The sequence below is a fragment of the Mesoplodon bidens genome, assembly GCF_964165515.1.
Source record: "Mesoplodon bidens genome assembly, chromosome: X".
Taxonomy (NCBI): Eukaryota; Metazoa; Chordata; class Mammalia; order Artiodactyla; family Ziphiidae; genus Mesoplodon; species Mesoplodon bidens.
In genome coordinates this window covers 135751494-135772686 of record NC_138163.1, presented here as the reverse complement: position 1 = coordinate 135772686, position 21193 = coordinate 135751494, and the positions used below count along the sequence as shown (strand labels likewise).

General features: G+C 34.3%; 1 protein-coding gene across 5 annotated transcripts in view; it reads left to right on the top strand.

The window, feature by feature from the left end:
- LOC308608559 (ubiquitin carboxyl-terminal hydrolase 9X-like) overlaps positions 1-21193 on the top strand; it is a 134960-nt gene that overhangs the window by 37326 nt on the left and 76441 nt on the right. For all 5 annotated transcript variants that reach the window (XM_081221780.1, XM_081221779.1, XM_081221778.1 and 2 more), the window contains exons 10-18: positions 1069-1221; positions 2803-2907; positions 4935-5141; positions 7509-7645; positions 9578-9711; positions 15279-15366; positions 18161-18503; positions 19618-19713; positions 20125-20336. In XM_081221780.1, the coding sequence (XP_081077906.1) occupies positions 1069-1221; positions 2803-2907; positions 4935-5141; positions 7509-7645; positions 9578-9711; positions 15279-15366; positions 18161-18503; positions 19618-19713; positions 20125-20336 (1475 nt within the window). The remainder of the gene's footprint in view (positions 1-1068; positions 1222-2802; positions 2908-4934; positions 5142-7508; positions 7646-9577; positions 9712-15278; positions 15367-18160; positions 18504-19617; positions 19714-20124; positions 20337-21193) is intronic.

Sequence of the window (21193 nt, the reverse complement as noted above, 5' to 3'; positions counted from 1 at the left end):
TGGGGTTTATCTGTGAAGAATAATCTCTACCTTAAAGGAGTCTTCAGTTTAGTAGTATAAATGATCAAACTGATAAAAGGTTCTTTGAGGACATTTGGGTGATACTGAGAAGCATTACATAACCTAGAGCCAGGTTCAGATTCAGTGTTGGAGGTCAGCTCTCCTGTCTCCCATTTGCCTGCTTTGTGGAATGTTGAGGAGTGACGGTGCAAAATATTGTCCACTAGTCTTAAATTGTTATCAGTCTTTTGACAGATGAAGAAAATGTAAATTTGTAAATTTAAATTTACATTGTAAATGTAGATTTACAATCTAAAGCTGATTGTAAATATAACATTGATTGCTCTCCACAGATAGTTTGAGAAGTGTTTTCTGTAGCATATTTAAGGGAACATTTCTGTATATGAAAAAGTAGATTCTGTGCATTTATTTATTGTACTGTATATTAATTTTGCATTAAAACAACAATAAGCACATTACATTAGTGGGTTCTAATTTGGAAATTTATCACATCTGTGGGAGCATTTGTGTTTAAAACTGGATCCTATGTAATTATTGTAATGTTATACATTAAAACAACATGTAAGCACATTATATTAGTATGTTATAATTTGTGGACATAAATGTGATTTTGTTTTTTGAATTCCTATTAATGTTATTTAGAAGTCTGAATGATGTTTTTAATTCTGTGATTTTTGCAGCTTTGCTGAGATATATGCTGACACAATAGCACTGTATAAGTTTAATGTGTACAGCATAATGACTTGTCTTACATGTGTTGTCAAATGATTATCACAAGTTTAGTTGACATCCATTATCTAATAGATTTAAGAAAATTTTTTTCCTTGTGATGAGATGGGAATCTAATGTCTTAGCTTTCAAATAAACTTTACAGTAGTGTTAACTCTAGTCATCATTGCAGTCCTTCCCATCCCTAGTAGTTACTTATCTAATGACTGGAAGTTTGTATATTTTGATCACTTTCATTCAATTCGCCCTCCCTGTTTTGCTTTTTAAAAAACTTTTCTAACTTTCTGCTTTGAAACAAAATTTTCGTATTATATTTAGGAATGGATACAGCAGAACAATATCTTATCCATAGTCTTGCAAGATAGTCTTCATCAACCTCAGTATGTAGAGAAGCTAGAGAAGATTCTTCGTTTTGTGATTAAAGAAAAAGCTCTTACATTACAAGATCTTGATAATATCTGGGCAGCACAGGTAAGGAATTTAAGATGCCATTTTATTTTTATAACCAAGATACTGAAAATTAAGTATATTGTGGTAGTCACTATGTAACGGTATGTGAGTTTCTTGATCTAAACAGAAATCCTGCCAAGAATATTTTTTAAATAAAACACAAGTTTCCCCCATCATGACACCCTCTGCTGAAGGGTGTAAATTATAAGTTATATATATATATATATATAAATATATATATAATTATACATATTATATATGGATTTATAACAATTATATCTTTTTTCTCTGAGATTTGTAACAATTATAAATTGCATTTCTTTTCTATGAAATATGTAAAGAAACACATGTTACAAAAGTGGTATTACTATATTACTCACAAAAACTTATGATTAGGGACTTCCCTGGTGGTTCAGTGGTAAAGAATCCCCTTACAATGCAGGGGACGCAGGTAAGATCCCTGGTTAGGGAACAAAGATCCCACATGCTGTGGGGCAACTTAAGCCTGCATGCTCAATTGCTGAGCTCCCATGCCTCAACTTGAGAGCCTGCGTGCTGCCAACTACAGAGCCCACGCACTCGGGAACCCACGCTCCACGACTACAGAGCCCACATGCCCTGGAGCCTGCATGCCACAACTAGACAAGATAAAACCCTCATGCCACAACTAGAGAGAAGGCCACACACTGCAACGAAAGATCCTGCATGTCTCAATGAAGATCCTGTGTGCCTCAACTAGACCCGACACAGCCAAAACTAAATAAATAAATTTTTTAAAAAAAACCTTATAATTATTACAATTATTATAATAATTATTATATATATATTATAATTATAATTATAATTATTACAGAACATTTAAACTTTTCATGAAGATAAGTAACATTTTTGGTTTCAGAACTATTAATGTATAATTTAATTATCTTAAATCGCAGGTGTTCTTCATGGGTCAGTTGGGAAGTAACATAAGTTCTAAATTACAAAGTTTTTTTTTTTTTTTTTTTTTGTGGTATGTGGGCCTCTCACTGTTGTGGCCTTTCCCGTTGCGGAGCACAGGCTCCGGACGCGCAGGCTCAGCGGCCATGGCTCACGGGCCCAGCCGCTCCGCAGCATGTGGGATCTTCCCAGACCGGGCCACGAACCTGTGTCCCCTGCATCGGCAGGCGGACTCCCAACCACTGCACCACCAGGGAAGCCCCAAAGTTTTTTTTTTTTTAAAGAGAAACCAACAAAATGCTCATTTTGCTGTCACTGAGCACTTAAGCTTTCAGTGTGGAAACAGTCCACCGTTTTGCCTTATTTTCTCTAAATTTTATTTTTAAAACTCTGTAATAAACTTTCATATGAATTCCTGAAGTGCATTACCACTTATATCAAGATGAGTATATCAAATGAGTACAAATAGCAGCTCTAAAGCATTAAAAGTATTAGGAATTTTGTTTATAACCTCACATTAATCAGGTAGGAATATTGTACTAATTAATAGAGGTTGATACAGTACCGCTTATTTCCTGTTTTTATTCAAATTTAAGTATAATATGACTTTTTTTGTTTTTATTTTTGTCCTAAATAAATATTACTTATTTTGTTTTTTTCCAACAGGCAGGGAAACATGAAGCCATTGTGAAGAATGTGCATGACCTTCTGGCAAAGTTGGCCTGGGATTTTTCTCCTGAACAACTTGATCATCTTTTCGATTGCTTTAAGGTAGTAGTTCAAATAGTAAAGCAGTACAATTTCACTTTCAGTAGATTCAGTTAATTAGATATCTTTTGTGTTGGCCAAAATACTTACTAACACATTTCATTAAAGAATCTCTTAGAATTAAGAATTGGTTGTTATATATTCCAGTCAGAATGTAACAGTTTTTATTATATTAATAATTTTCTTCACAAATACAGAACCAACTATTTTTCTTTCAGGTTAGTTTCCTCTGTCAATTTTTGATTTTGCTGTAGGTTAAGATAAATCATAGAAGTGCGGGGAAATGTTATTTGTTATAGTGGAAAGTGAGACATGATAACAAATGTGGAGACAAATCAGTGGTTCCTTGGGCTAATGCACACAGGCAAATAGAAACGAGATTTAGCCGGAAGTTCAAGAGTCTCTAATGTCATATCTGCATTGGTATATTTGGGCACTTGAAAAGTTTCTCTGTAGTTGTTCAGGTTGATTGGAGAACTTGTGGATCAAGAGCTTAAAATCATATATCATTGTTCATGAATGAATATTCCAGTAACCACAGGGCTTAGAATCAGAAGATTTCTTATTTATAATAACTATTGTATTGCTGATAACAAGTTAAGTTGGTGCAGCCACTTGAGAAAACAGTTTGGCATTATCTCTTAAAATGAAGGTTTTTCATAAACAAGACCAAAAGACAACCCTCAGAATGGGAGAAAATATTTGCAAGTGAAGCAGCTGACAAAGGATTAATCTCCAAAATTTACAAGCAGCTCATGCAGCTCAATAACAAAAAACAAACAACCCAATCCAAAAATGGGCAGAAGACCTAAATAGACATTTCTCCACAGAAGATATACAGATTGCCAACAAACACGTGAAAGAATGTTCAACATCATTAATCATTAGAGAAAAGCAAATCAAAACTACAATGAGATATCATCTCACATCGGTCAGAATGACCATCATCATAAAATCTAGAAACAATAAATGCTGGAGAGGGTGTGGAGAAAAGGGAACACTCTTGCACAGCTGGTGGGAATGTGAATTGGTTCGGCCACTATGGAGAACAGTATGGAGGTTCCTTATAAAAGTACACATAGAACTACCATATGACCTAGGAATCCCACTACTGATCATATACCCTGAGAAAACCATAATTCAAAACGAATCATGTACCACAATGTTCATTGCAGCTCTATTTACAATAGCCAGGACATGGAAGCAACCTAAGTGTCCATCGGCAGATGAATGGATAAAGAAGATGTGGCACATATATACAATGGAATATTACTCAGCCATTAAAAGAAACAAAATTATTTGTAGTGAGGTGGATGGACCTAGAGTCTGTCATACAGAGTGAAAGAGAAAAACAAATACCGTATGCTAACACATATATATGGAATCTAAGGGGGAAAAAAAAAAGGTCATAAAGAACCGAGGGGTAAGACGGGAATAAAAACACAGACCTACTATAGAATGGACTTGAGGATATGGGGAGGGGGAAGGGTAAGTTGGGGCAAGGTAAGAGAGTGGCATGGACATATATACATTACCAAACATAAAATAGATAGCTAGTGGGAAGCAGCCGCATAGCTCAGGGAGATCAACTTGGTGCTTTGTGACCACCTAATCAGTGATGTTGAGCATCTTTTCATATGCTTATGGGCCATTTGAGTCTTTGGAGAAATATTTGTTCAAGTCCTGTGTCCATTTTTGAATCGGTGTTTTTTTTGTTGTTGAGTTTTAGAACTTCTTAACATATTTTGTATTGGGTATTTTCTTCATCTTTTTATTATGTAATTTTAAAGTCAGCAGTGATGGAGTTAAAGTTGTAAATAGAGGTTATTTTCTCTTGATATTTAGATTAATCTTCCTTTTGAATACTATTAGTTTCCTCAAATGAGAAATGAATTATGCTGTTGGTATGCATGTGTGGGTGTGATGAATAGAGAGTTGGTTTATCCAAAGCCCTGTAATTAAAGTTGTGATGACCTAATATAATACATGTATAACTTGTGATATTTACATAATTAAAAATTTTTTCCTAGGCAAACTGGACGCATGCAAGTAAAAAGCAACGTGAAAAGCTACTTGAGCTGATACGACGTCTTGCAGAAGATGATAAAGACGGTGTAATGGCACACAAAGTATTGAACCTTCTTTGGAATCTGGCTCATAGTGATGATGTGCCTGTAGACATCATGGACCTAGCTCTCAGTGCCCACATAAAAATACTAGATTATAGTTGTTCCCAGGTATGGGAGTGCTTCTTTGCTCATTTTCTCTTTTTTCCCCACTATTAGGATGACTTTGTTAGAGGATAATCCCATTATTTAATCATTCCAGGTAATTTTTGATCATCTTACCTTTGTCATATAAGCCTGGCTTCCTCCTCTTACATGTTTTCAACTAGTTTTTGTGTCATACACTAAGCATCTTTACCACCCTGTGAGAGAGTTTGTACAGATAAAACAACTCATAATAATAATACTGTAGTTAAATATATGATGGTAAAATGGAATTGTCATTCATTGAGACCAATTATTACTTTGGAGGTAAGGGTAATTAAGTATTTTTGCTCAAAACATAATTAACAGAATTTTCTAAATAGAGGTTTAGCAATTCACAACATCTTCTCTGTGTTTAACTTGTGCCATTTATGTTTACTGATTTTAAGTATGCATTTTTATACTAATTTTACTTAGATTTTTGGACCTGTTTCTGGATTTTTATCAGCAGTGATTTGCTATCCTTTTGATAGGTTGGCTATATAAAGGTGTTATATTCCCTTAAAAAAAAAAACTGGGCAGGGTATTTTTAGCTACCTCAGGGCAGGTGTTCTGCTTTCAGCTGGATTTGAATTTAATCAGGTTGAGCAAAGGTGATGCTGCCAGGTTTTGAAAATCATATAATTGTGAAAGGTTAGAAGTGTTTGCTGACCTGATAGACTTTTAAAAGGTTTGTCTTTTTTTTTTTTTTTTTAAGTGCTGTCTTTTATATAGCTAAGTGAATAGATTGAGAGAACATTCTTTACCTGGGTTTCTTTCTTTTTTTTTTTTTTTTTTTTTTTTGGCTGCGTTGGGTCTTCATTGCTATGCACAGGCTTTCTCTAGTTGGGGCGAGCAAGAACTACTCATTGTTGCAGTGGCTTCTCGTTGCTGACCACGGGCTCTAGGCATGCAGGCTTCAGTAGTTGCAGCCCGCAGGCTCTAGGGTACGAGGGCTTCAGTATTTGTGGCACGCAAGCTCAGTAGTTGTGGCTTAGAGGCTATAGAGTGCAGGCTCGGTAGTTGTGGCACACAGGCTTAGTTGCTCCATGGCATGTGGGATCTTCCCGGACCAGGGGTCGAACCCTTGTCACCCATGAAAACTGTGTGATATTTAGAGTTAAGACATGGTTTATTTATTTATTTATTTTTGGCTAGGTTGGGTCTTCGTTTCTACACGTGGGCTTTCTCTAGTTGCGGTGAGCAGGTGCCACTCTTCATCGCAGTGCGCGGGCCTCTTCACTGTCGTGGCCTTTCTTATGTGGAGCACAAGCTCCAGACGCACAGGCTCAGTAGTTGTGGCTCACGGGCTTAGCTGCTCCGCGGCACGTGGGATCCTCCCAGACCAGGGCTCAAACCCGTGTCCCCTGCATTGGCAGGCAGATTCTCAACCACTGCGCCACCAGGGAAGCCCAAGACATTATTTATACAGTGAACAATAGAAACCATTTAAATTGAGAATACAATCCATAGCATATTGTACAACCATTAAAATGGCTATTGGTGTATATAGTTCATAGTATTCAATAAAAAACACTTGAAGTATAGAGCCTCTTTCATTTCTAAAAAGAGATATGCATGTGCTTGCAAAAAGTATCTCTCCATGTGAGCTGTTAACAACATTCCTTTTCTTCCCTAAGTATGCTTATAGATAGAATCATTTAGGTATTCAAACCCAAACTTATGATTATTAGTGATCATAGATAAAAAAGACTAAATCAAGTAAATTATGGCAGATTTTTAGAAATAAACTTACTCTTACCATATCTTTAAACATTTTAAATTTTCCGTTAGGTGAAAATGTGTGCCTGTTTTCTCTAACATTCTGTTTGTGTGTCGATTTGTTTTTATTCTTAATTTAATTTTTTAAAATTAAAAATAATTATACTGTTATTTTCTTGATGAAGTGATGTTCCTTGATCTTTTTAGAAAAATATGCTAATATCGCACCCACATATAGTAATACTTGGGGTTGTACATTTTTCCTAACTTTTATAATATCAAGAACGTTATAAAACAGTGAAAAGCAATACCCACATTTAAGTGTGTTTTTTAAAAGTCAAATTTCCTGTGAATGTTTCTGAACTTGGAATTTATACCATGTTGCAGATATATCTGAATCCATGGAACAATGACTTCATAGTAGTACTTTACATTTTGGAATTTAGGTGATAACATCAAGTGAAGAACATACTTAAAGCATTTTATTTCATTAAACTATTATAACTACATTGTAATTTTTATGAGGCTTAGCTTAAAAGCTTTTCTACCTTGTATTCTCAAAGTAATTTGAAGGTAGAATGATACTGAACACCTGTCCTTATAACCATAATTTTGTGTGTGTGTATGTGTAAGGATCGAGACACACAAAAGATCCAGTGGATAGATCGCTTTATTGAAGAACTTCGCACAAATGACAAGTGGGTAATTCCTGCACTGAAACAAATAAGAGAAATTTGTAGTTTGTTTGGTGAAGCACCTCAAAATTTGAGGTAAGGTTCTTAATTCAGAAAATTTTCTGATTTTTATTTATATTATGTTGAAAACAGAATATCAGTAACAACAAATTTTAAAGAGAGAAAGTAGAGGGGGAAAACAGGAAGCTTAATAAGAATTCTTTATTCTTCTTTATATTTAATGACACAGTTTAACTTACCCAGTTTTATATAGCAGATAAGTATGAGTCAAGTTACTGCCTTCCACACTTAGTTCAGAATTGTCTCAATTCCAGCAGATATGCCAGACAGTATCATGGTGTGGGTTGTGTTTATTTCACTCCTTATTTCATCTTACCTTTTCTACCAGTTCCCTCTTTGTTGGCTTGATATTCATTCTAAGTTCCACATGATTGTATTTCTTACAGTCCTTAAATATATATATATATATATATATTTTTTTTTTTTTTTTGCGGTACATGGGCCTCTCACTGTTGTGGCCTCTCCCGTTGCGGGGCACAGGCTCCAGACGCGCAGGCTCAGTGGCCATGGCTCACGGGCCCAGCCGCTCTGCGGCATGTGGGATCTTCGCAGACCGGGGCACGAACCTGCATCCCCTGCATCGGCAGGCAGACTCTCAACCACTGCACCACCAGGGAAGCCCCTTAAATATTCTTAACTGGTCTACTCTGACACATTTCTCAACAATTTTTTAAAAAATTTTAAACTTCATACTAGGGAATAGTAGTTTTCAAGGGGGGTTTGCGGGGTTTTTTACCTTTTCTTGAATTTAAAAGTTAATTTTCAAAGGTAAGAGTAAATATGATTTAAATTATGGAAGATGACAAGTCTTTGACAAGTCTTTGTTTAAAGATACTTTTTTACTCTTTATTTTAGCTAGATTTTTCATAAATAGTTAATTTCATGTTTGTACTTGATGCTAAACTATTAGTGGTTATTAGAATAATTTATCCTTTTATATTCTTGCAGTATATTTTGAATTAATGACAAATGAGAAGTAATAACATGTAGAAAGCTAAATGTAGTGGCAAGAATATTCACAATGCAATTAGGATTCCTGGTAGTGAACCCCAGTTTTGTCTGAGTAGCTGTAATCTTAAAATGCTTCTTTAACCTTTAAGAAATATTTTTCTTGTATGTAAGACAATTATGATTGCCAAAATCCTTTATAGCTCTAAGCTGATAAGATTATGCATGTAAATAGAATTACTGTTTTAAAAGAATTATATAATGCTACTTTTAATGTTTTTATTTCTCAAGTTGAACTTTTATTCTTTTTTCCCCCCAGTGCTAGAAAAATTATATGAAATTAGGAAATTCTATGGAGATAAATACTGCAGGAAATGTTGAAATAGTCTAATAATAATATTTACTTGTGAAGGACATATTTTTATTGTTTGATCTATGGTACATGCCTTTTGTCTTTTATCAAAAATACCCTTTTTCTGGTTGCTTATACATGAAATACTGTATATACTCTGTTGGCTGGTGATTTGATCACCAGTAGATTAATAATGATGTGACATGATTGATTTCACTGAAAATGACAAAAGAGTATGGGAACTAGGTGTCTTTCTGGTGGTGTCCATGGGCAAAATTGGCTACAGACTCAGTGTTCTAGAATGAACCTTTAATGGCTAATATCCTTGATAATGTAGATTTGCACATAACTGCACAACAGCTGTGCTTTGATATTAGTATCATGTAAGATTAGTATCATGGGTGAAATTGTAGAATACTGATAAGACAGTTTTCAAGTAAAATATGAGTACTGGAATAAATATGTTCTGAGACATCAGTTAATCTCAGATTTCTTGATATTTTGTTACTAAAAAGGAGAGTATTGACCAATTTTATTACAAATGTCAAGTATTTTAACCTTTTAAAAGTAGTAGCTAGAATTTAGTCTCTGTAAACTTAGTTACAACAGTGTTCATTTGCCTTATTATACTGTTCTTCTCGTTTTAGTCAAACTCAGCGAAGTCCCCATGTATTTTATCGTCATGATTTAATCAATCAACTTCAGCACAGTCATGCCTTAGTTACTTTGGTAGCAGAAAACCTTGCAACTTATATGAATAGCATGCGACTTTATACTAGAGGTATGTATTAAAAGCTAAAATTAACTACTGGGAATCAACCTGGCCTTGTCTTCCCCGTATTTTGTTTTGTCCTCATGTTAATTACTGTAGAAATGAAAATATATTTATTTTTTAAAGGACCAAAAAATGGAAGTGAATTGGTTTTTATAAGGTGTATTCAGTTACGGGTCCACTTGACCTCTCAAATCTTAAATGACCCAAACTCTAGGCCAACTTTTCAAGACCGTTTACTAAGTGCTTGTTTCTTTCCCTGCTCATCTTTGTTAAACTGATTTCTTTCCTTCTGTATTTGGGAACTTTATCTTGTACCTACAGTTGGTTGTTACCCTCTTGGGTATGTGCTCCTTTTAAACCTTTCTTTTCTTACTGACAGCACTTTTAACTGCTTTTCAAGAAAACTTAATTAATAATTCTCTTGTCAGTTTTCTCCATGTCTATTGTTTGTATATATTACAGTTGTTTTTAATAACCTTACATTGATGTTTTCAGTTCTTCAGAGAACTTGGTTAAAATGTTACTAGATCACCATATGTACCATTGGTTCTCAGTATATGAAACTGTTTAAACATATTGGGATGCAGTTTCCTGTGGTTCAACAGAAACCTTTTTTTAGTAATTGCTATATGTGAGCCTGCCTTCTTGGTGCTTTAAAGACCAATTCCAGTGTTATTTTGCTCTTTAACAGTTTAATCTGAATGTCTATGCTGGAGCACAAAATATTGTTTGTACATCTGTACCTCTATATTATACCAAATTCATAGGACAGACAAAACACCAGCTACCTTGTAGGCCCAATTTTTTATATTTGAGTATGAAAAAGAAAAGTTTCTGTTGTCCATTATTGAAGATAGGATTAAGCTTAGTGTTGAACTGAAAGTATTGCTTAGTTGATGTGATATATGAGGATGTGTAGAATTCAGTCATATACATATGTTTATAATGTGGGTGTTTGTAATAACTCATTATTTGACCAGAACAGTAGACCCTGTTCATGTCATTTTACCTTTAATGGCTATGTTGTAGTTTGGTTGAATAATAAGGTGTTTGTAGAGGTAGCTAAGTTTTTGCTGATACATACCCATATAAGTTACATAAATCTGTTGCAAGAATTAATCAACTCTTCAGATAACCCGAATGATTGTACTGACCTCCTGTTCATCTCATATTTTACCCATTCTGTCCATTCTAGTCATAGCACTAGAAAAGCGGTCAAAGATCCAGGTGCTTAAATTGGTCCCACTCAGTCCTGCTTACTAGGTATACCAAGGTTTATTCTTAGCAGAATGGTAGGACAGGGAAGTCACTATAGGCATGAAACTGTAGTTTATTTTCTCTTGCAAGAGCAGCCCAAATCAGCAACATAAGTGAGAGATTTGTGTATAGTTCTTTTGAGGTTTTATGACCTCAGGCTTTCTTGGAGGTAGAGTCCTCCTATATGCCAATTAAGACCTTTTCCAAAAGTACAGTCAGCTACATATTTAATTACAATAATTTTTATTCACTTTTGTGTGAATTCCTCTGTTAATTTAATGTCATTGCCATAAATTGAGTCTGAATTGCCAGTGCAGTCAGGTGGAGCACGTGTGCACTTCAACATCACTAGGATCCTCTATTTCATTTAGTCAGGTTATACTTGTGCTCTTGGCTTATGTCACTTTCATGATCTCAAGAACGGCAGCATTCTTCCGTATCATATTCATAATGCTTCTTGGCACAGTTAGAGATAACAAATGCAAGCTCTATCAACTGCCTAGATTTAAAACCTGGCCTCATTCATAGCTATATAACTTGCAGGTTACTTAAGCCTTCAGTGGTGAAGAGTTACCAAATCTGTAAAATGAGGATAATAATAGTTATAACTTCATGAGTTAATACTTGCTAGAATGGAATTAATGCTTGTTAGAATGTTGCCTGACACATAGCAAGCACTTGAAATTTTGTTGTATTAATGAGTTCCTCTGAATTAATTGATTTCATATCATCTGCTTCTAACCTTTTCCTCCTTAATATATTATTTTATGTTTCTGACCAGTGCTTTTTAGCAGTTGACCTTTAAATATAGGGACAAAATTAATTTTTCTAGTAAAACTTACTTTGAATTCTATGATGTAGAACTAATAACACAAACTATGGTGATTGCTTCTATCTAAGAAGCATATTGCATGGCTCTGTTCAAGCATATGACAAGATATATATTGTGACGTTCTTGGAGTTCACTGATATTTCCTTAGTTTCATTTCTTCAGTGTTATGCATTTGCCATAACTATGTTGCATTTCTACTAGGCATCTTTGGTTTTGGAAAAATTATTTCCGTAGTGTCATGATCAGCTGATTTCACCTCTGCTTTCATGTTATCTTAGACAAGAGGTAACATTAAAATTCTTTATAACTTTTACAGTGAAAGGTAAAAATGAGCTACTTTTTATTGAAGTTATGCACCAGTACTTCCTGAATCACAGTTAAAGATTTTTTTTAATGTTCCTCAACAAAATATAATACGCTTCAGCTTAGTTCATTAGAGGATACCCTTTGTGTTGATTTGAAATTAATGAGAGTTTTATGTATCATTTTCTCCCATTTCTGAGCACAGTTTATAGGACTTACACAGTGCAATTTATTTAAATCTGTTTTTTTTTAGGCACTGTCAGTTTGCATTACCTCTTCCCATTCTCTTTGTTTTCATTATGATGATTGGTTATTTTCAGGACCACTTGGCAACAAAAAAAGATGTATTTACAAGAATCATTTAACAACCGGGCTGTGTTAAAATGCACATCCTATATTTTGTTCACTTAGTAATTCTTACTCATTTCCACCTGTTAGCCGTGAAGTACTGTTAAATATATTTGTGGATTCTTGCAATTTAAAGAATATCTTTAACTAACATTACTCATTTTACTAAGCTTATAGTTCTTTGGCGAAATGACTTTTTAGGGCCACCACAGGAACGTATAGGATAAGACTTAAACTTCATTATGCTAGAAAGTGTTTTTAGAGAATCATGTCGCAATGTCAAAAAGAAGTAAGCTCTGACTTGCCATTAAAATAATGATACCATGGATGATAACCTTTTCAGTGTATGAGTCCTTGAGTTCACAGTGTTAAAAATACATAAATGGAGGCAGATGTCAACTATAGATGTAGGAAAAAATAATGGATGATAAAACTAGTAAGTGAAAGTTTGATGAGGACCAGAATAGTGACATAGTATCAAAGTATTCTCCCACAAATATTTAATTACAAAGAGAAAAGTAGTAACTGTTGGAGAAACTTGGTAGATACACCTTAACTAAGCTATTTAAGTTAAATTAACATTATTAATATTGGGATAAACTGACATCTTTGCTTCTGATAACAATATATGGGAAAAGATACAGCGTTGCTTTTGTGGTATTTGTTGACAAATATGCATAACCTGAATCTAACTAGAGGAAACATGAAGCAAATGCAAATTGAATGGCATTACACAAATAGCTTTAAAATAGTCAAGGTAAAAATACACAAAGAAGAACTAAGGAGACTCTAAGAAAACAACTGCATGCAATATGTGAGGCTAGAGTTGATTCCGGATTGGGAAAAAAGGAAGCAATGTTACTGAGACAATTAATGAAATTTGAGTATATGCTATCAGTCAGATAACAGTCTTGGATTAATCTTAAAATCATATAAGTACTGTGGCTGTTTCCTTGTCATTAGGGCTAGTTTTAGGGAGTAAAAATGACCAGCTTTACCTTCAGATGGTTCACAAAATGATACAAATGTGTATAAATAGAGATACTGATAAAACAAATGGGCAGATTATAAACAATTGGTACATGTGGGTAAAGACTAGTCTTGTATCATTTTTGCACTTGAAATTGTATGAAAAAATAAAGTACCATGCTTTTACCCGTGTGTGTGCATATGTGTGTGTCTCCACCCCCAAATCCTGCCAAGTAAGCACACACACACACGTTTTCAGACAGAGGTCTTTAAGGGATAAAAGGCAGCCAAAGTGGTGGCATAAAGTTTAGTCAGGTACTTCAAGATCAGCACTCTTGAAATACCAGAAAATGTGTATGTAGTAGAAAATAAATTTCCACACTTTTGGAGGCCTGAGGCTTGGGCAATTGATGACTTACAAGGAGCTAATAAGATTATAGAACTGGTAGTAGATGCTCATGCATCTGGAAATGTAAAGCAGTGATAATACGTGGCTTTCTTTTCCAAATCCAATCCCAGATACATCTCTAACATCCATTATGTTCCAGCTTTTATGGCAAGTCAACATTTTACTTCTAATTCAGGTTTTTCTGAAATGTAAAATCTTGCCATTTTGATGACTTGGGTTGCCTTTACCAATTCCGAAAGGAGATCATACAGTTAGAATTATTTGGCATCAGTACTGACAATAATACAAGTTCCAAAAGATGCATAATTGAGAAATACCAGTACTTCAGATTTTTGAAATAAATATCTTTGATTCCTGAGTGGTTGGCAACTGTCTGAAGCATTTATTTCCACTGTCTTCTGTTGCACCCAAACAGATTTGGTTATTTTCAGGCAGAGGTCTTTATCCCGTCCTTCTACTTCTTTGGTGATTTTTATTTTGCTTGATACTGAGATAAACAACCTTATGAGAATTTTTTAAGACAGCCTTTTTTTTTTTTTTCAGATTTTTGATGTGGACCATGTAAAAGGTCTTTATTGAATTTGTTACAATATTGCTTCTGTTTTATGTTTTGTTTTTTTTTGGCTGTGGGCTATGTGGGATCTTACCTCCCCTACCAGGGATCAAACCCGCATTCCCTGCATTGGAAGATGAAGTCTTACACTTGACCACTGGGGAAGTCCCCTAAGACAGACTTCTAAAACTCATGTGTTAGTTGAGTTATACCTTTTTCAAGGAAGCATCTCAAACACACACACAGAATATTAATGGTATTTTCAGGAAAATACATGTTTTCAGTTTTTTCCTTCACTTTCTCATTGACAAACACTGAGAGAATTTTTCACCCAGTATATGATGTTGATAACAGAAGTCCAGAGTACTTACTAGTTTTATATTTAAAAAAGAATTTTCAACCTCAGTATAGGCCAACTTACCAACATATGTATTCATGGTCATAATGGGAGGCTAGATTTGTTTTGTAATTTTTTTTAATATCCCAGAGATTCATAGTCTGATGATTAAGGAAATTGTATGATAACTTTATCAAATGCAATAACATATGTAACTTTGTCTTAATGATGTTGTGTATGCTGAAATACTACAGTAACTGTTGTTAGTATAACAGAAGGAAAAGTCAAGGGGATAAAGTCATTTTTTTACTCACAAAATTGCTTCATTATATATGAAAAGTGGAAGGGGGCTATGCTGAAAAATTATTTTTTATAGCACATATCACATTTTCCTTTTGACTATGTAAAAAGCAAGTGTTCATTTTTGTGGGGAAAATTAGATTATTTAAATATATCTGTTGCCTATTAATGCTAAATGATTACTGGATTCTTAACTTCTTTTGGTTAAAGTCAACAGTGATGGGGATATACATGTGTATAATGCAGTATTTTTGTTAATTTGCAGACCATGAAGACTATGACCCACAAACTGTGAGGCATGGGAGTAGATATAGTCATGTTCAAGAAGTTCAAGAACGGCTTAATTTCCTTAGGTTAGTTTTAAACAATTAGTGCTGTTCGCTTTAAGGCACACATAAGGAATGCAATGTTAATATTCTTCATAGCTGAGTCTTTTTTAGGTAGCCATTTCACCTGTAACTGAGTATTTTCCTACATAAGAACCATTGCCTAAAGTTAATGTAATATTTCCTATGTGTTCATTATTAAATGCCTTTTAATTATTGACTAAGCTTTAACTATTCTTTTATTGCATTTTGAAGAAAATACATTTTAAATTGCAGAGTGGAGTGTATGTTTATTTCTGTTAGAAATTAAAGTTTATTCTTCATACATTTTCATACTTTCATACTTTGAGAGAAAAACCATCAGCCAGGGAACATTTTCATTAATGCTATCATAGCAGTAAGGGTGGTTGGTATGCTTATTAGGTGCTTTGTTTATTCTAACGATGGCTGATAAAGGCAAACTAAACCTATATATAATAACATTACTTAAGATGGAGATAAGGAAAAATAGCCTATCTTTTAAGCCAAAACTAAATAATACTGAATTTGCTCAGTAATGTTTAACTTTTTTTTATATAAATTTATTTATTTTTGGTTGAGTTGGGTCTTCATTGCCGTGCGCGGGCTTCTCATTGTGGTGGCTTCTCTTGTTGCGGAGCATGGGCTCTAGGCATGCAGGCTTCAGTAGTTGTGGTGTGCAGGCTCAGTAGTTGTTGCTCATGGACTCTAGAGTTCAGGATCAGTAGTTGTGGTGCACATGCTTAGTTGCTCTGCGGTACGTGGGCTCTTCCCGGACCAGGGCTCGAACCCGTGTCCCCTTCATTGGCAGGTGGATTTTTAACCACTGCGCCACCAGGGAAGCCCTGTAATGTTTAGCTTTTAATGATGTGTCTGTTTATGTGTATGGATATGGCTATGTAGCTTAAATAATGAGGTTGCTTAGAATTTCAGATAGCATATCATAGCAGAAAAGTATATTTAAATCATAAGTATGTTAAGAAAGAATGCTCAGGCTATCAGTTTTTCATAAAATCTTGTATTTATTATTTTTCATACATATTTACTCTTGGGAATTTTCTCTTTAGAGTATGTTGTATACTGTATTTCTGTTGCTGAACCATGTACTTTATGGGGAATATTTAGATTGACATACAGTCTATTTTCTAAGTCAATCCAGAGCTACCTTTAAGAATTTTATCATCTGTCAGATAGATCTGATCTCTCTGATGCAAGTGTTTACACATTTCAACTTAGGAAAAATTCTATTCATAAAATTTTATGACATTAAAATCTAGTCATCAGATTTTATGACTTTTTTTTTTTAAGATGTTGGGGGTAGTTTATTAATTAATTAATTTATTTTTGCTGTGTTGGGTCTTCGTTTCTCTGCGAGGGCTTTCTCTAGTTGTGGCGAGCGGGGGCCACTCCTCATCACGGTGCACGGGCCTCTCGCTATTGTGGCCTCTCTTGTTGTGGAGCACGGGCTCCAGACGCGCAGGCTCAGTAATTGTGGCTCACGGGCCTAGTTGCTCCACAGCATGTGGGATCCTCCCAGACCAGGGCTCGAACCCGTGTCCCCTGCATTGGCAGGCAGATTCTCAACCACTGCGCCACCAGGGAAGCCCCTATGACATTTTTTTTAAAGCGCTCTTCCCCCTGCCACCCCCCAAACATCCAAGGAAAAAAAGAAGTTGCCACCTCATATCTAGATCTCTCGCATAATGGACCACTATTACTGACTTTTGTGTACAGAATCCCTTAGGTTTACTGAAATAGAAAAATGGTTTAGAATTTCCTTATTCTGTTAAAGTTTAGTATCAGACCTATTGTAGTTCCTGCTCTATACATACGTAGTAGTGCAGTTCACTAAAGGAAATGGTGTTTTATTATTCTGGCCCTCATGTATGCTCATTTGTAAATTGGAGAGATTAGGTAGAATTAAAAAGTTCTAAGAAGGCACCTTCATACTCAGACCTAGAATTACTGAGATATCAAAGACCTACAGTTAAGACCCAAAAGAAGAAACCCACTGACATTAAATGAATACACCATACTGTATTGGAAATGAAGCCACCATTTGTTAACTGAGAATTAAATGTAAAATTATTATTCAGATTAAATTTAACTTCTGTTTTCTTTCATTATCATTCATAGAAATAACACAGAGTAAGTAGAAGAGTGCTAAAAGAGACTAGAGTCTAACTGAAGGGAGACACTGATTGAAGGAGAATTATCAGCTTCATTGTAGTCTTATTTTAATGGACACCTAATAGTCACACAGCTAAAAAGCACCAGAGGACATCTTGAATATTGATAAACATATTAGTGATCACTGACCTAGAAATAAGCTTAAATTACATAGATTGTTTTGTTTACTGTGTGCAGGTATTGAGTATAATATTTTTAGAAATTAAAAAATTTTGAGAAGCTTTATTTTACAACAACATTCTGTTATGTCAGAGTCATCTAACGTAATAACCCCATTTTGCAATGAAACCATATATAAGCAGGGAGCTAAGTCAGGATCTGCTTTAAAAGCCTAAACTTCTTGAGTCAGAAAGAAGCTTCTGTATTTAGCTCACATCACCTAGCATAATTCCTGGAGTTTAGTAGTTGCCCCATGAATATATGCTTGTTAAATAAATGAATTAATAGCTGTTATTTTTTTCCTGCCAGATACATGGTTAAGATACAAGCTTTTTTTTAAGCTATAATTAAAATGTGATTGTGCTAAATGAATTATTTTAGACACATTGAAATAAATTGTGTTTGAGGGTAAAATTGTATAGACCTAATTACAGATTTCTTAAATTTTTCCAAGATTTTTACTGAAGGATGGCCAACTGTGGCTCTGTGCTCCTCAGGCAAAACAAATATGGAAATGCCTAGCAGAGAATGCAGTTTACCTTTGTGATCGTGAAGCCTGTTTTAAGTGGTATTCCAAGTTAATGGGGGATGAACCAGACTTAGATCCTGATATTAATAAGGACTTCTTTGAAAGTAATGTGCTTCAGCTTGATCCTTTCCTGTTAACTGAAAATGGAATGAAATGTTTTGAACGATTCTTCAAAGCTGTTAACTGTCGAGAAGGGAAACTAGTAGCAAAAAGAAGAGCCTATATGATGGATGATTTGGAGCTAATAGGATTAGACTACCTTTGGAGGGTAAGTGAGAAGTCAGAACTCCTGTTTGCAAACATTATACCTGAGGTGGTTTCTAAAAATGGTTAAGGAGTTATAATTTTGCTTGTAAGTTATGTGTATTTATCCTTGTTGATGCTTTTCCTATTTATTGGGGGATAAGAGAGAGGGCATGGGTGGGAATTGTTCATCTTTAGCTTCGTGTTATATCAATTTTATTTTCCACTAACTTTGGGTTCATTCTCTCTCTCTCTTTCCCCTCTCTTTAACTATCTGCCACTAATACATCTATTGCATTTAGAATTTTTTCAGGTATATGCAAGTACAGTAGCCATTTTCTGCCTGCAGATCTTTCACATTCCTTTCATGAAGGTCATAAGCTACCTTACATAAGTTATATCTTGGGGTTTATTGTACATTTAATGCCATAGTGAATGATGGACAGAACAGAGGACTATTAGTTGGATGGAGTTTTCAATTAATACCTTTATGATATTCCTTAATTTGTGATATATTTAAGTACATGGGAGTAAAATGCTTAAGGTTTTTTCCATCTTTAAAAATCTAACCTATTACATTTCAGCTTATATTGTGTTATGGATGTGGGGTTTTTTGGTTTTATTTCTAAACCACAGGTAAGCTAAGGCGTTTGCTTGGTCTTTCATTAAAATCAAGGGTTTTTCTCAGCTCAGTCTCCCTCTATTCCTCTCCTTTTCCCTCCTCAAACCTCTCAAATGGTCAGCCCTGAAACACCCGCATAGCATAGGATTCTAAACATGTTGTAAAAACCTCTGATGTAATTAGATAAGTGACAGAGATGTGCAGAAGTTGTTGGAGTTGACAGGATTGCTTTTTGTTGATAAATGATTTTTCATGTAAAATTTTTTAGCTTATTTGAATTATTCCTTGAAAATTTCACAATTTTTATTGTTTTTATTTTAAAGCAAATTGCTCTGTTGAGAAAACTTGTATGTATCAATTCTTAATATTCCATTTTCTTAATTTCACATGATTTGCATATCAAAATCAATTTAGTCTTAAATTATTGAATTTTTTTAAATTGAGGATATAATTTGAATTAAAGTGCCAAATGAAAATACATTTTGAATGTTACTAATACTTTAATTTTTGGATCTAGGTTGTAATTCAGAGTAATGATGACATTGCAAGCAGAGCTATAGATCTCCTTAAAGAGATATACACAAACCTTGGCCCCAGGTTACAGGTCAATCAGGTGAGGATTGAAGTACATAAAAACTTCCACTCCAGTTAGATTGAAAAGTAATCTTGTGTTTAGTAGAATCTTTTTAAACTTAGAATTAATTAGAAAACTAGAAACTTAACTTTTTAACTCTTGTCAAAAATATTTAAGTATTTAATGCACATTTGTCCTTTACCAAATGCCAACTCAGTGAATGTTTCCATGGTAATTACTTTTAGGTGGTTATGATCATTTTGAATGTAATTATTTATTATTGTGTTTCTTATTATTGTGTTTTATTATTGATTACACATAATGTGAGTTACCTAATTTTAGGAGTTACCTAGAAGTTGAAATTTTACTGTCTTTAATTGGATTAATGTCATATTTGGTTTTAAATTTTGAAGCAGTTTGAACTGTTTTTATTTGGCCCAATATTTATAGGTGGTTATCCATGAAGACTTCATTCAGTCTTGCTTTGATCGCTTGAAAGCTTCATATGATACATTGTGTGTTTTGGATGGTGACAAAGACAGTATTAATTGTGCAAGACAGGAAGCCACTCGAATGGTTCGAGTATTAACTGTTTTAAGAGAATACATAAATGAATGTGATAGTGATTATCATGAGGAAAGAGTAATTCTACCTATGTCAAGGTTTGTAAGAAACTGATCTTTTGGTGTTAATTTGCAATAATTTATTTTTCTTAACCAGTTAATTGGGAAAGTTATGATGTATAGATAAAAAGGACCATAAAGAAATTTTTTATTTCTGGATGTCAATATCCTGCCTTTTAAAAACATTATTTGCATCTTACAGATTTTTTTTTTTTTTTTTTTTTTTTTTTTTTTTGCGGTAGGCGGGCCTCTCACTGTTGTGGCCTCTCCCCTTGCAGAGCACAGGCTCCGGATGCGCAGGCTCAGCAGCCATGGCTCACGGGCCTAGCCGCTCTGCGGCATGTGGGATCTTCCCAGACCGGGGCACGAACCCGTGTCCCCTGCATCGGCAGGCGGACTCTCAACCACTGCGCCACCAGGGAAGCCCAGATATTTTTTTTTAAAAATAGAAAGTTTTGAGTTACATTTTGGAGAGGCATTGTGCTCTGAGGTATTACCATCCATTGAATGTTGCTCTGGTATTTTGCAGTTTGATGTGTTTTTATTTTGATATTATTTGTTTACACTGTTAAAAATAAAATTCTTTAAAGCTGCTTATTTAGTAAATGTCACAGAATATTTTAAATGTCATTACTAAAATTTCTTTAAATACAGGAACTATAATATAAATCACTAAATCATTTCAGTGTAATTATATATTGTATATATTATGTGATATAAATATATTATAAATTAAATAAGCAATATATTAAATTATTTAATAATAGTGTAAACGGCATTTCTAGTTTGGGGGAAAGTTTGTAGGATTAAGTATGATCAGATGTCTTAAAAATTGTGATCATTTTTTAAATGGAAAATGTAAAATTGCTTACTTTAATGTGATTTTTATTTTGTAT